The sequence below is a fragment of the Hemitrygon akajei genome, chromosome 16 (genome assembly GCF_048418815.1).
Source record: "Hemitrygon akajei chromosome 16, sHemAka1.3, whole genome shotgun sequence".
NCBI classification, from domain to species: Eukaryota; Metazoa; Chordata; class Chondrichthyes; order Myliobatiformes; family Dasyatidae; genus Hemitrygon; species Hemitrygon akajei.
The window spans coordinates 46,864,028-46,880,477 of NC_133139.1; the positions used below are offsets into that span (position 1 = coordinate 46,864,028).

Genomic DNA, 16,450 nt, shown 5'->3' on the forward strand with positions numbered 1-16,450 from the left:
CGTACTCCTAATGCATGCTCACAAATTTCTCTACAGCATCTGAAAAGCTAATTTGCCATGAATGATAATTGGCCAGGTATTCCCAAGAATCAATGGGATCAACATCGAAATTTGTAAATATATGTTGGAATTCATCATACCTTTTACAAAAGTGACAACTTTTTCAAGGCAAGAGGCTGCTAAATATCTTTTGTGCATCATTTTGAATTTTTATTCCAAAGTTTCCTAACATCTTTGTGCTCTTCAAAATGGGAGATGTTAAGGAGAGAATTATACATTCCAGTTATTAAACAAGCTGCACTATTAACCAAGTTAATTTAGCACAGTTAATGCTAGAAACAGTGTCTTTTACTCTGAGGGCAGTTTTTCTGTTTTCCCCACATCATTCATCCCATGGCCTCCATACAATGTTTTCATTTTACTTTACAGTACTTAGTCACCAGTCAGAAGTAATAATCTACAAGAGACTGGGTTGAACTAGAAAAGAGAGACCGTTAAGGAAGGACTGCATTGAAGACTCCTACACTATACCTGAACTTGATTATAATTTTTTAGGTTACAGATAGTTGTAAATTGCTTGACTATCATGTTCTAATTAACAAAGTAATTTATAATTATTAGTTCCCTAAAAAATTAAGGCCCTGCACAGTGAAATGAGTCACTGCCTTCAATGACAAAAAGAATTGAGATAATGTAAAATTGCTATTTTGACAGGTGAGCATATTTAAACCACTACTTCAATGAACTGAAACAAAAACAAAAGGATTTTGAAATCTGTAAAAACTTTCGTTCATATTATTGACACAACTACATATTATTGAGATGTTTAGTTAAGAGCAAATTTTGAAAATAATCAGTTATCTCCCAGATAACCCAAGTACATGTTCAAAATCTATCTGAGAAAACTTTATCACTAAGACATTCCTAATTTTGGGCTTTATTTTTAAACAAATGCGAATCAAAGAAAATTTATAACTCTGGAGGCTATTCATTATCACATCATGTCTGTGCATGTTGAAAATCTAACAAAGTATTAACCTACCTAGTTCTGTAGGTACCATGAGATTATCCAATATTTCATAGAAAGGCAATTTGGTTAATCTCACTTTAGACTTTGTATCATCCTTTCCTGCGAGACAAATTGGAACTGATGTTCTTGCATTCAAAGCTGCTTCTGAAGAATGCAAAGGAAAGGTTGGCGCAGACAGAAGCGGTTGACTCTGTGCATTTGTCGAAGCCAAACTGTTCCTCTGAGCATGCAAGTCTTGAATCTTCTTTAGAATCTCTGACGAACAGTTGGTCCTTACCAGGTGTAAGGCTCGTGACACCAATTCATGTTTCAGTCCGCTTTTGTTACGTCCTGCAAATCTTAAAAGTGCTTGAAGCTCAGATATCCTAAAGCCCAGGATCATGTTCTTTTTTTGTGGGGTGGGGGGAGGAAGAATGAACAAGATTATTAATATAGTTCTGGTGATTAGCACATTGAAATTACAAAGTAGAATACACACACATGAAATGATAAGAAAATGAAGCCATGATTTCAAAAAAATTGAAGAGTTAAATAATTTTTTTTTAAAATCCACCAAATAACTAAGAATTTGGAAAAAGGGAAAAACTAACAAGACATGATTTTGGAGCAGTTTATCTTTAATTAATTACTCTATCTAATTTTATGTACCTTAATTAAGTTGCTTCTCAATCTTTCCTAAGGAAAAAGAAAATCCTAGTTTATCCAATCCTACCACAAATTTTTCTACTGATATCTCATAAATCTCATTTTCATCTTGCCTAGTAGTGACCTAATGTAGTGACCAGAACATTATGCTAGACTCAAACTGTGGCCTGACTGATGTTGTATAGTGCTCTAGCATAATTCCTTCCATATATTCATATACAAAATACAGATTTTTCAGAATTACAAAATTATGTCATCTTTTCCATTGTATTTAGTCTACTGAAAGAAAGCATACCATTTAAATCATCTCACTGCTTCTTTAAGGATGTGACATAAAATCGTTTCCAATGGTTCAATGTACACATTGCTTCATGCATAAATTATTAAAAATATATAAAACTATCTTCAGGGTATATTTATAAACTACATATGTATGTAAATGAATTTTGTGTTTAGACTTGGGTCCCAACCTCAAGCTATCTCATTATAAGATGCAAATATTCCAAAATCTGAAACACTTCCAGCCCCAAGCATTTCAGATAAGGGATGGATGCTCAACTTAATCTACAAAAAAAAAACAAGATACAAATACTGAATACAATGAACTCCAAAGGGAGCAACTTTCTAGTCACAAAACACTCAGCAAATATTACAGCTTGCTTCTTGCAACTGAACCAATTTTGGATGCAATTTACCACATGCCCTAAACTTAACTTTTGGATTCCTTACTGAAGTGCATGATCTAGCTCTTTCTCACAATAAAAACAATTTCCCCTGTTTTTGATTATTCATTCACCCTATATACGTCCTCCTGCACAGCTCAACCATCCTCATTACAATATGTCCTCTCACCTATTTTAGTGTCACCAGAAAACTTCGCATTCTGCCCTCTTCTCCAGGGTCATTAATATAAGCAGTAAATAATTAAGGGCTAAGAAATGATTCCTGGCTATCACAGTTATATGATTGATACTAGAAATTCAAAATTATCAGCAAGAGACAACAGAAATCCCAACTCCCAAACTCTCATTCATTTTTCAAGGTTCAGGTTCCCACACTCACTTTAAACTTACTTGATGCATTGGGAAATCGTTTAATATTAATAACAGTTTAATAATAAACTGAAGTTAAAAAAGTGTTGTGTGCAATAATACCATCTGCATTATAAGTTATGGTATATGAATGGAGATTGGAGAAAGAAAAATGTAAATCGGCAGCGTCTCGGGGATTGCCGGATTATCGGAGTTTTGTTAAGTCGGACTGCCTTGCAACATTTTAAGGGAGAACCTCATTGAAATGGCACAGAAGTTATTGCATCCCTCAGGACGAAGCCCATCTCTTTCCTTGGACTCCCCGCCCAACAAACAAGCGAAAGCATTTGGCGGGAAACTTAGACATATTTAAAAATCCTGAACTGAGCATGCTCAAAAACGGGAGTGGGGGTCGCTCACTCCCGAAGCACCTTAAGAAAAAATATTTTTAAAAAATGAAAAGCGGAACTCATCCAAACCCTAGCACTGTCCCGTGGCAACCGCTGGCTCCGTGCCGACGCCGACAGCCCCGCGAACAGGCCAAGCCGTTACCTTCGCCGCGCTTTGTTCCGCCATGTTTTGTCCCGTCTCTTCCCCGAGCCCGGCCCGCACTCCTCAGTGAGCCGCGCGCAGAATCACTCCGCCCTGACCGGCGAACCAATCAGGCGGAGGCGAGCGGGGCGCGCTGACCGGGGTTAAAGGAGAACCGGCGGCCCGGCCCGTCCCGCTCCGCTCCGGGTACTGTGGTGCGCCGGGGCAAAGAACCCATCCGCATATACGTTAATTTAATTTTTTTTGCCTTGTTTAAAATGAATCTGTGAGGTAGCGGGTTGACTGACAGTTCAGAGGCGTTCAGTTAAGATTGCCTCCTCTCCGCAGCAGGTCATCCAAGAGTAAAATACGTTCGAATCTGCAGTAGCGCACGGAAAATGCTGGTGCCTCGAGACGCTGAATGAATGAAGTTGCTGAATGCCCGCAAAGAAAATGAGTCTCAGGGTAGTATATCGTAACATATATGTACTTGACATAAATTGAGTTTGAAAATACATCTGACGGGTAGGGTGGGTGGAGAGAGAAGCCTGACCTATGTGCTTCCCGCACGTTTCATTTTGTTTTAAACTTCAGATTTCCATCATCTGCATTGCTGTCACTTTCCCTTTTTTGAAGGTAAAATGGATCCAGTTCTCTTTTCAAAACCTATATTCTCCATTCCACTATCACATAGTGTGCAATCATTTTAGGCAAAAAGTTAAGGAAAATCGGACCAAAACTGCTTTTGGCACCATTATTTTCCTGCTTTCTCTTTTTTTTCCAGCATTTTGCAGGGACCATTCCCTGATTCCCTGGTCCATTTTTTCTCTTCCCCTTAAAATGGCACTTTACCATTTAACTGCAGGTGATTCAAGACTTGCCTTTTCACCTTTTTTCCAGGAACCCAGTCTGTCCAGGTGAAGTAGATGATTCACTTGCACTTTTTCCAGACTAATGTACTGCATTTGATGTTCACATTGTGGTTTCCTATACATTGAAGAAACCAAATTTGGTGAATACTTTGTGGAACACCCTTGTTCAGACTACAGGGTGATTCTGAGCTTATGTTGTCCATTTTGGTCCCACTGTGGCCTGAGAATGTCCAAATCAGGCCCAACACATGTGGCATTCATGTGATGCAGGTCTGTACAAGAAAACCAGGTATGGCTTGCAGAGGGCTACTTCAAGAGCTTAGGAGCACTATTCTGGGTTGGAGGCAACATCAACTCTGGCAGGGTTTGCAGTCTATTACCTCCTACAAAGCAAAACTCAACATCATGAATGGCAGTGATGCTTCAAGAGCTCACCAACTTTTATGCTTGCTTTGAAAGGGAGAATAAAACTACAGCTATGAAGAACCTGCAGCACCCAGTGACTTGTGACCTCTGTCTCAGAGCTCGATGTCAGGCTGATATAAAAATGGTTGGGAACCCTTGTCTAGACTCCTACACTATTTCCAATAACCTGTCTTGCATCATTTCTTGTCCTGGAGATTGCATTTCATTCCTAAATAAACTTCCCACAGACGGGTTAATTTTGTTATTCAGGTATTCATCACTGTATTGCATACTTGGAACATGGTCAACAGTTTTAGGCCCCTTATCTAAGAAAGGATATGCTGTTATTGGATAGGATTGGAGACAAAGATGCACAACACAATACATAGAACTCACCCACATGAAGTAAAAAGAAAAGGCTCCCAACCTTTTCTATGCCATGGGAACAATAACATAAAGCAAGTGGTCCTTGGATACCAGGTTGGGAACCCTGACGGTGGCAGGGAGTTCAGTAGTCTTACTGCCTGGGGAAAGAAGCTATTTTCCATCCTTACAGTTGTCCTAATGCTACGGAACCGCCTGCCTGAGGGTAGTGGGTGAAAGAGATTGTTGGATGTATGGGAGGGATCATTGACAATGCTAAGGGCTTCTGATAAATATTTCTGATGGGTGGAAGTGAGACCCTAATGACCCCCTCAGCAGTCCTCACAATCCTCTAGGGACTTGCAGTTAGATGCCTTGCAATTCCCATAGAAGACAATAAAGCAGCTGGTCAGGGCACTTGATGGTGCTTCTGTGAAAAAAATGATTGAAATGGTTTGGGGGGAGGGGGGGGTAAAGGAGCCTCAATCATTTCAATTTCCTCAGGAAGTGGAGACGCTGTTGTGCTTTGTTGACAAAAGAGGTGTTGTTGAGGGACTAGGTAATATAATCTGCTATGTGCATTCCCAAAAAACCTGGTGTGCCTAATTCTCTCCATGGAGGAGCCGAGTATGTGCAGGGAGGAGCGGTCAGCCTAAAGTCCATGATAATTTTTTTGGTCTTGTCCAGATTGAGAGTCAAGTTGTTATGTTCACACCATTCTACCAGCCACTCCACTTAGTGTCTGTATGCTGTCTCATTGTTATCGTTGATGAGGCCAGCCACTGTTGTGACAGTGAACTTGATGATTTGGTTTGAACCATAATTCCTTCCAGACTTGACAAGAAGCTCAGAGACTTTGGTTTTCACTCTGCCTTATGCAGCTGGATCCTGGACTTCCTGTCTGATCACCGGTAGGTGGAAAGAGTGGGTTCCCTCACTTCTGCCCCTCAGGGCTGTGTCCTAAGCCCCCTCCTTTACTTTCTGTATACCCATGACTGTGTCGCCACCCACAGCTCCAATTGGCTAATTAAATTTGCCGATACTATATTGATATCAAATAATAACGAGGCAGCCTACAGAGAAGAAATCATCACCCTGACACAGTGGTGTCAAGAAAATAACCTCTCCCTCAATGTCACAAAAACAAAGGAGCTGGTTGTGGACTACAGGAGGAATGGAGACAGGCTGACCCCAATTGACATCAAAGGATCTGGGGTTGAGAGGATGAACAACTTTAAATCCCTCCGCATACACATTACTGAGAAACTCGTGGTCTGTACATACCAGCATGTGGTGAAAAAAATCACAATGCCTCTTTCACCTCAGACAGCTGAAGAAGTTTGGCATGAGTCCCCAAATCCCAAGGACTTTCTAGAGGGGCACAATTGAGAGCATCCTGACTGGCTGCATCACTACCTGGTATGGGAACTGTACTTCCCTCAATTGCAGGACTCTGCAGAGAGTGGTGCAGACAGCCCAGCATATCTGTAGATGTGTACTTCCCACTATTCAAGACACTTACAGGGACAGGTACTTAAAAAAGGCCCAAAGGATCATTGGGGACCCAAGTCAACCCAACCACAAACTGTTCCAGCTGCAACCATCTGGAAAACAGTACCACAGCATAAAAGCCAAGACCAACAGGCTCTGGGACAGTTTCTTCCACCAGGCCATCAGACTGATTAATTCATGCTGATACAATTGTATTTCTATGCTATATTGAATGTCCTGTTGTACATATTATTTATTACAAATTACTATAAATTGCACATTTAAATGGAGATGTAAAGATATTTACTCCTTGTGTACGTGAAGAATGTAAGAAATAAAGTCAATTCAGTTCAACCTAGCAGTGCAGAAATGTGTCAGCAGCAGGCTGGGCATGCAACCCTGGGAAGCACCAACGCTCAGCATGATAGAGCAAGAGATGTTTCTGCCAACATGGACTGCCTATGGCCTTTCTGTGAAGTCCAGGATCCAGTTACATAGAGAGGTGTTGAGACCCAACGAGGACCGTTGGCTTCTGAGGGATGATCTACTAAATGTTGAGCTGAAGTTTCCTAATCTGATGAAAAACGGATGTGGGAGCACGGAGGAGCATCTGGAAATCTCCAGGAAGGCCTTCTTCATTGCTGCTGCTGCTGTGAGGTCTGGGTCTCTGCTGAGAAGAACAGGCCCCCAGTCCTCGGGGTCGCATTGGCGGGGCATCTTAATACGCTTGGCAGAGGATGGTGCTCGGAGAAGCTGTGCCGGAGGGGATGGTCGGAGGCTCGGAGGTTCGATGGACTCGGAGTCCGCTGCAGCCGGGGCGCTTTCACTGTGTGCTGTGTCTGCGAGGCTGGGTTCGACGGAGCTTTCATTGTGTGTTGCGTCTGCGAGGCTGAGTCCAGCGCCGTGGAAGTCCATAGCGGGGGTATTCCCTTCTGCCGCCTGCGTGGGATGACGAGTCTATCGGGACCCTGAGGACTTGTGGAAACTGTTATGGTTTCTTTCGAACTTATAGTCTTTTAACATCTTTGGACTATTTTTACTGTGCCAATGGTCTGTTTTTTTATCAATTATGCTATTGTTTGCACTGTTGTAACTATGTGGTTTTGTGCAGGTCTTGTAGCTTTAGTTTTTGGGTTTATTTTGTCTGATGGATTTGGAGCTCCTTTCTGGGGAAGGAGCTAAGATAGTAGCGTGATATTAATAAACAGCAGCCTCTCCGGACTCTGGACTGGGGATTGCCAAACGTTATGTGGATTTTCTGGTGTAGTCTGTTTTGTCATGTACTTTTGTGATAACATTCTGGAGGAACGTTGTCTCATTTTTTAACTGCATTGCATTTGTGGTTTCCAAATGACAATAAACTGAATCTGAAGTCAATAAAAAGCATCCTGGCCCATGAGGCATTATGTTTCAGCTGGGACAAGACAGAACTGAGTGTAGAGGCTATGGTGTCAACAGTGGACTGATTTGAGCGATAACCGAACTGGAAAGGATCCAATGTAACAGGAAGTTTTGATGTGATCAATAACCAGATGCTCAAAGAACTTCATTATTGAGGTCAGTGCCACTGGATGGTACTCATTGAGGCAGGTCACTGTCATTCCTCTTGGGCACAGGGATGATGTTGACCTGAGGGGATAGTGGACTGTTCCAGACAGATGGTGAAGATGTCTGTTAGAACCTCAGCACCTGACCAGCGAATTTATCAGGCCCTGAAGCTTTACCTGTGTTGACCCTGGCTAGGCTCTTTCTCACATCACCACACAGAGTGCCTGCTCCTTGGGGGGAAGGGGGGCTTTCCTCACCGGCACATCGTTCCGTGCATCAAACTGAGTGTAAAAGACATTCAGTCTATCAGGAACAGAAACATCACTGTTGTTGATGCACAGGGTGGATTCATAGGCCACTATGGTCTGAATACCCTGCCAAATGCACCTCATGTCTCTGGCTGTATGAAATGGCTGAATATTCTCTGTGAATAATACTGTTTTGCCTTCCTGATGGTACAAGAAAGCATAGCTCTTGCTTACCTGAGAGCTGTCTTATCCTCCAATCTGAAGGCAGCATCCCGATCTCTCAGCCATGCTTGGACCTCCGCTGTCAGCCATGGCTTCTGATTTGTCCTCATGTAGATGTGTTTAATAATGGTGACATCCTCAATGAATGTACCTAGTCACAGATCTTGCATATTCATTGATATTAGTGTGACAGTCGTAGGTAGCTGTCTCCCCGAAGATGTTCCAGTCCATGTTTTCAAAACAGTCCTGTAATGCTGAGGTTGCTCCTGGCCAGGCCTAATCTTCCTTTGAAATGGTTTGACAGTTTAATCAGTGGTCCCTAAACTGGAATTAGCATAATAGATAAGTGGTCAGGTAACAGGCAAGATGGGGTGCAGCTTTGTATTGCTTAGGGATGTTGGCATAAACCAGGTCTAATGTGTTCTCACCTCTGGGAGCAATGTCAACATGCTGATAGGATTTAGGCAAGATGGTTTTTAAGTTAGCATGGTTGAAGTTGCCAGCAACAATAAAGAAACCATTGTTTGTAAGTCACTGATGGTGCCATAGAAGTCACGCTTTACTTCACCAGCATTCACCAGGGTGCGGGGGGGGGGGGGGTGAGTGTATACAGCCACAATCACAATAGCAGTGCTTCATCAGTAATCAGAAGGGCCTGCACTTCACTATTAAGAACTCTACATAGGCGAACAGAGGGTTATCAATACTGAATCGTTCACAAACCAGTTCTTATTAACGCAGACACATATACCTCCACCGCAGGTCTTACCAGAGGTTGTGGGAATTCTGTTGGCCCCAAAAGGGATAAAGCCTTCTGGCTGGATGGCTGCTCCAGCCATGTTTCCATCAGAATGAATACACAGGTGTCATTCATCTCACGCTGATCCCATCTCAGACACAGGTAATCTAGTTTATTTTCTAGCAATCAAATGTTTGAAAGCAGAATTGATGGGAGAGCTGCTCTGAATGGTTTCACCTTTAGTCTTGCACAAATACCAGCGTGCTTTCCTCTCTTTTGTTCCCTTGTGCATCGCTTCTGACAGCATATCCCTGAGTGGCTGTAGCAGGTGACAACATGGTGCACAATAAGCTCTGCTGCTGAGCCTATTTGCTTCCCACTCACTCACTAGTGAGGTAGACTTGCAGTACTTAGTGTTCTTAATATCCAGCAAAGTCTTGTGATCATAAGAAAGATGTAAAGGATAAACAATTATACCATTTGTTGGAGCTGAAATAGTCACTGCAACTGGACACACTGCCATCTTGATTGAATCAACTTCAGTTTGTTTCAGAAACATTTTTACAACCTGTAATGTTAATTCAGTTTTTCTTATCCTACAGAGGTTGCCTAATCTATGGTCTGTTTCCAGCTTTTTGTTTTATTTCAGATTCCTGGCACCTGGATTGTTCTGTCTCTCAGCTCCAGCATGGTTTCTTTTCTTTCCCTGTTTTCATCCATCTTCTGCATATTCTTTGCACAGATCAGTGTGATTAATAACCTTTATCCAGTATCACCAATTTGTCTCTTTTTATCTCCTGCCTCTTACTGACATAACTCCGCCAGATGATCTGAAGCCTGGCTGCGAAAGGAGGAAGGTTGGACATGGGGCTAGGAACCCCATCCCGTTAAAAACCCAGCACTACAGAAATGCCAAATTAAGCTCCAAAGCCCTCGTCCCTGGGAGATGAAGGATACACCAAGAAGATAAGCTAAACCTGAAGACAACATGAAGGAGTGGCCCAGGACAGAGGACTCTGGTGAGCTAATGCCGGTTTAAGTATCACTGACATTCTTTGCAGGTCTCTCTTTGCAAATTGAATAGGTTAGACCTCTAGCTTTTCTCAAATCTGATATAAACCTATTATATGATATTACCTCTTCCTAAGGAAGCTACCTAAGTAGCCTACTAGCTTCTGTTTTGTTTCCGAGTTCTAAAATCTGTAGTTCATTATTCTTTAATTTTATTTTTCTGTTATATGTGAGAATTCTTTCATGACATATATCTCATTCTCTCACTCAAAACCCCTCTCCAGCCTATGTCTCTTTTATGTAGCCATACTGATTCTGTTTCTGTTTTGCTTCCATGGAAAAAGTGTCTTTTAAGACTGGTAAACACAAGACATTCTGCAGATGCTGGACATCCAGAACAACACACCCAAAATGCTGGAAGAACTCAGCAGGTGAGGCAGGAGTCTTAATGATGGGTCTTGGCCTGAATTTTCGACTGCCTGACCTGATGAGTTCCTCTAGCATCTTGTGTGTTTTATTTGAAGTTTCTTTGCTGTGCAGAAAAATTGAAGACAGCAGTAATAAATCTGAATGATCCCATGGAGACTTATACTCATGACAATTTAATGTACCTTTGACTGAAAATCATACCAATCTGTTGCATGCTAGCCTCCAACTGATTTTACAAAGTAACACATACTAAATGTTGGAGGAATGCAGCATGTCAGGCAGCACCTAAGGAAAGGAATAAACAGTCAACGTTGCAGACCGAGACCCTTCATCAGGACTTAGTGCTAAACCCGGTGCTATTGCTACACACAATGTTTTAGTCTGTCAAAGGAGAAATCTAGGTGCCAGGGAAGGAACTTCCAATAGAAATAATAATAAAATGTATAATTTTAAAATAGAGCTTGAAATAATTCAGATGCCTTAATGCAATTAGCCCGAGATTGCGATGCAGATTTCACCTATAGATTACATTCAACATAGAACAGTACAGTGCAGGAACAGACTCTTCATGTCACCATTCCTGAGCTGACCATGATGCCAATCTAAACTAATCACAGCTGTATGCACATGGTCTATAACCAACCCCTCCCCAATTTCCTGCCTGTTCATGTTCTTTCTACAACTGCACACAATACTCCAAATATTGACCAAAGTTTTATACAGCTTCAACATGACTTCCCAACTTTTTATATTCAACAACTTGACTCTTTTCCATAGATGCTGCCTGGCCTGCTGAGTTCCTCCAGCATTCTGTGTGTTTTGTTTGGATTTCCAGCATCTGCAGATTTTCTCTCGATTCTGATTGGACCTTCTTTACCAGAGTCTTTTCATTCTGGCACTTTCAGGCAACAACGGACTTGTGTGTATTCTTAATTACTTGAGTGCAGCATCAGGAATTAACTGGCAGAAAATAAAAATTAGTGTAGAATGTATAACTTTGAAATGAGGATTCAATTCATTTGTTAATCTGATTCCATTAACTCAGCATTTGACCACACTACACCTTAAATCCTAATTTAATCTTGACTGTTCAGGAGGTTGTTTATATTGTTTTTTTTCTGTATTCATTCCAGTATATAATTCTGCATTTAAATGAAAATTTCCAATATAAATTTGCCATGCTATTTAACCTTCCTATCATTGTACCATTATAATGCAAATATATTACATCAATCCCACCATCCTTTCTTGTCTGAACATAGAACATTATAACACAGCTCAAGCCCTTTGGCTCACAACATTGTTCCATTGTGCCGATCTTTTAACCTACTCTAAGGACAATCTAAGCCTTTCCTCCTACATAGCCCTCAAGTTTTCTATCATCCTTCTGCCTATCTCAGGGTTTCTTAAATGTTGATAATGTATCTGCCTATGTCACCACCCCTGGCAGGGCGTTCCATGGACCCCACCACTCAGTATAAAAAAATGTTAACTCTTTGTCACTCCACCGTACTTTCCTCCAATCACTTTAAAATTATGCTGCCTCATATTAGCCATTTTCACCATTGGAAACACTCTGGTTATCCATTTGATCTATGCCTATCGTTTTGTACACCTCAATGAAGTCACCTCTCAACTTCCTTTGCTCGAAAGAGAAAAGCCATAGCTTGCTCAACCTATCCTCATGAAGATATGCTCTCTAATCCAGGTGACATCCTGGCAAATCTACTCTGCACTCTCTCTAAAGCTTCCACATCCTTTCCAGAATGAGATTATCATAACTGAACATAATGTTCCAAGTGTGATCTGACCAGGTTTATAAAGAATTGCAACTTCCTTGATTTCCTCACTTACAACAGCACAGGTGCACCACAAGGCTGTGTGTTTAGTCCCCTGTTCTACTCACTTTATGACTGTGAGGCTAAGTACAGCTCCAATGTCATGTTTAAGTTTGCTGATGCCAGCACTGTTGGTCAAATCAAAGCTGGTGATGAATCAGCAAAGAGGAGAGAGATATTTATTGAACTTTGAATATTAGCTCATAGCTCTTGAATTCAGTCCCCTGACTAATGAAGATTGACAACCATATACTTTCTTAAGAACCCTATCAAAATACGCGCCAGTTTTGAGAGATCTGTGGACGGGCACCCGAATATCCCTTTTTCCCTCAACACTACTAAGACTTCTGCCATTAACTTTGTATTCTGTCTTCAAATTTGACTTTCCAAAGTGAATGACTTCACACTTTTCCAGGCTGAGCGCTATCCACCACTTCTCAGCCCAGCTCTACATCAGTCAAGTGTCCTGTTGGAGCCTACCTTCTATACCATCCAGACCTAAACCAACCTTGCATTATCTGCAAATTTACTAATCCACCCTTCCACATCCTTAACTATGTCATTTATAAAAATCACAAAGAGCAGGGGTCCCAAAACAGATCCCTGAGGAACACCATTAGTTACTGACTTTCAGCCTGATTCATGCTGTTCTCACAAACCTCAAGGTCCCTCTCACTGGTGAATACTAAAGCAAAGTATTCATTAAAGAGCTCTCCTAATTCCTCCAACTCCAGGCACATGTTTCCTCTTCTATCCCTGATCGGTCCTCCTCCTGTACTTCACGTAAGTGTAGCATACCTTGGGGTTTTCCTTAATCCTTTTTGCCAAGGCTGAGTTATGCCCCCTTCTAGCTTTCTCAAGTCCATTTTTAAGTCCTTTCTGGCTACCTTGTAATATTCCAGAACCTTAACTGAATCTTGCTTCCTCAACTTTAACCAAGTTTCCTCCTTATTCTTTCTTACAAAGAAACTCAGTATTCTAACCTCCTAATCTCTCTACCTTGGATAACTATCTTCCTTAAATAATGTTTGGTGAAATAGAAAATTGCATTTAATTTGTGTTTCCTATTTTTTGGGGGGAAATTTTCCATTTTATTGAAAATGGGTATAAACTACTGGATCTGTACAACTCAGTTATTTCCAACAGAATCGAAAAGCCTTAACTCCCCACAAAGTGCGGTGGATGATCTACTAAAGAGTGCCTAATGGAGATATATTCTATCATTGTTATTAATTACTGCTGACTTTACTATGAAACAAGCAGAGGTCTGAGGACTCAAAGCCTTAACAATTATCTTTGGAATTACACCTTCTTTTGTATAACAGTATATCACTCAGCTTGAACAAGTACTGTAAATGGTTACGTAATATGTAAACATTTGTATATCCCATTTGAGCAGTTGAGCTGTTAATCACCATATCTGTTTGATTTCTTTGCAAATACAACAAATTCACCTTCTACCTGACTGCAGAAAAACATTTTTTCCTGTTTTGCATATGCAAGCCTATGCTATCCGTATGCCAATGCAGAATTCAGTACTTTAGCCTGAATAGTGGGTCACTATCCTTGATGAACCCCACCAGATGAATGTCTGTTATCAAAAGTAGCTGTACATACAATTAATTCAACTAAGAAAATCTTTTCCAACTCTCTCTTGTGTTACTCAAAGTTCATTATCCACTAATGGGTTATCCACATATTTATGAAATAAGCTCTAGGCTCTAGTAATATATCTATATATATGTACACATTCAGGAACCAATCATTCTATAAATATGGTGATCAGTTTCCAGACTACTTCTGTCAAATGGCTCCTTACTGTGTGCTATTTTAATATTTACACAGTAGTTCCTTATGATATCAAAATCTTTTTCTGGTTGTATGTTTCATTGGAAGTAGTTTGTTTACTAATATAATTTCTTTTAAGATATTTAAACCTTGTAGTAAGTTTACTAATGCATGTTAATGCTTTTAGAACATTATTTTCATAACTACCAATAAGCAGGGGGTTCAAGAACAGCTACTTCCCTTCAACTATTCAGCTTTTGAAACAACAGGCAAAACTCTAATAAACTATTATTTTAACAACTCTAGGATCACTTTACACTAAAACAGACTTTGTTTTTAGTTCTAATTGCATTTTTTCTTGTAAAAATTGTGTATAATTGTGGTGTTCTTGTTAATGTTGCTTATATAATACCATGCCCCTGTGATGAGACTGCAAGTAAGTTTTTCATTGCACCTGTGACTGTATGTACTTTTGCATATGACAATAGACTTGACTGAAATATTTCTGTTTGTTTGGCAGTGTATTTAGTTCAAGGGAGAGGGCCCTGGAGGTATCCACATATTTTTTGCTACCTGTGGAAAATTCTTGCCCCATTCTTCAAGGATATCAAGGACTTGGTGTATATGATGCTGTTATGCTCAGTTTTATGATTTCAACAACTAATTATGTTGTTGGCCACCCTAGCTAATCTTTTATTTGTAGATATTACAAATAAAAAGCAAGTCTGTAGTTCAGAGTTATTGGGATCATAAGATAGTGGGTACATATCATTACATATTAACCATTAATCATGTACATATATGATTTTTGAGCAATTTTAATATTGATATTTACATTGTCAGTGTTCGCTTAACATACATGATGATTAAAAGAAAAAATCAAATTGGACTTTAAAAAGGGATATACAAACCCAAATCAAGGAAAGCTTCAAGTACTCAAAGGAGATTTAGCACCAAGCTCTGAAATTAGCTGATTCTGTGGGATCACTGTAAAGAACATTTTAATCCATGAGAAAAGAACTGCCATGTTTCATCATTTGCTTAAATCTTTAACTTTTCAAGTAAGCTGAGTGACAATAAATAGCTTAATTACTTGTTTTAATTATAGTGGTGCTAGAAAGTTTGAGAACCCTGTAGAATTTTCTCTATTTCTGCATAAATATAACCTAAAATAAGATCAAATTTTTACACGTCCTAAAACTAGATAGATAACCCAAATAAGTAAATAACACAAAAATTATACCTGTTCATTTATTGAGAAAAATGATCCAATATTACATTAATTTGTTGGAAGAAGTATGTGAACCTTTGCTTTCAGTAACTGTAACTGGTGTGACCCCGCCTTGTACACCAATAACTTCATAGAAACAGAAAACCTATGGGTTATCAATAGTATTTATGTACCTTTGCAGGTTGTTATCAGCCAAAATTGCTTGAATAAGGATGGGAAGTACCCGCTCCTCAATGTTTTTTCCATTGAGCGTCATATGATGGGTTGCACCAACTCTCTTTGAGCACAGCTCTCAACTGTGCTGCAAAGGTACATAAATACTATTGATAACCCATGGGTGAAATTAACTCTTAAAATATGGAAAACCACTATAAAAGAATATAATCTAGAGGGAGATATTGCAATTCTTAAATGGTGTGCATATGACTCTGATTTTACACCAAATAAATTGGATGCTAGATTTAAGGACTGGACAGCTAAAGGAATAACAGTTCTTTGCAACATAATGAATGAAGGAACACTGTTCAGTTTTGAAATGCTTAAAGAGAAACACTTATTAGAAAAATAAGATTTTTATTGGTATTTACAGATGCAACAATATGTTAATAAGATGCTTAAAAATGTAACCAAGGCAAATACATGCTTGATAGAGCTCTTTAGAAAAGCATATAATTCAGATAATGGTAGTAGAATCATTTCAAGCATGTATAAGGGGTTGTCAAATCTTAAAACACATTCGACTTCATACATTAAAACAAAGTGGGAGAAGGAAGGAGGGATAATTATATCTGAGGAAGAATGGACAACAATATGGAGATATCAATGGAAGTGTACCAATTCACAGAAATGGAGGGAGTATGGATGGAAAAACTTGATAAGATATTTTATTACACCCTCTCAGAAATCCCATTATGATGGTAACCTCCCTGTTTGCTGGAGAAATTGTGGAAATCAAAATGCAAATCATTATCATATTTTTTGGGACTGCCCTGTTATCAAAAACTATTGGAGGGGGATACACAATGCCT

General features: G+C 40.0%; 1 protein-coding gene across 4 annotated transcripts in view; it reads right to left on the reverse strand.

Moving 5' to 3' along the window:
* The window catches only part of LOC140740020 (E3 SUMO-protein ligase PIAS4-like), a 129,944-nt gene that overhangs the window by 68,842 nt on the left and 44,652 nt on the right, over positions 1-16,450 (reverse strand). For all 4 annotated transcript variants that reach the window (XR_012101779.1, XR_012101780.1, XR_012101781.1 and 1 more), the window contains exon 3: positions 1,043-1,415. Coding sequence is in view for 1 of the 4 variants with exons in the window: in XM_073068807.1 (XP_072924908.1) it covers positions 1,043-1,415 (373 nt within the window). In the remaining 3 variants the exon portion in view is untranslated. The remainder of the gene's footprint in view (positions 1-1,042; positions 1,416-16,450) is intronic.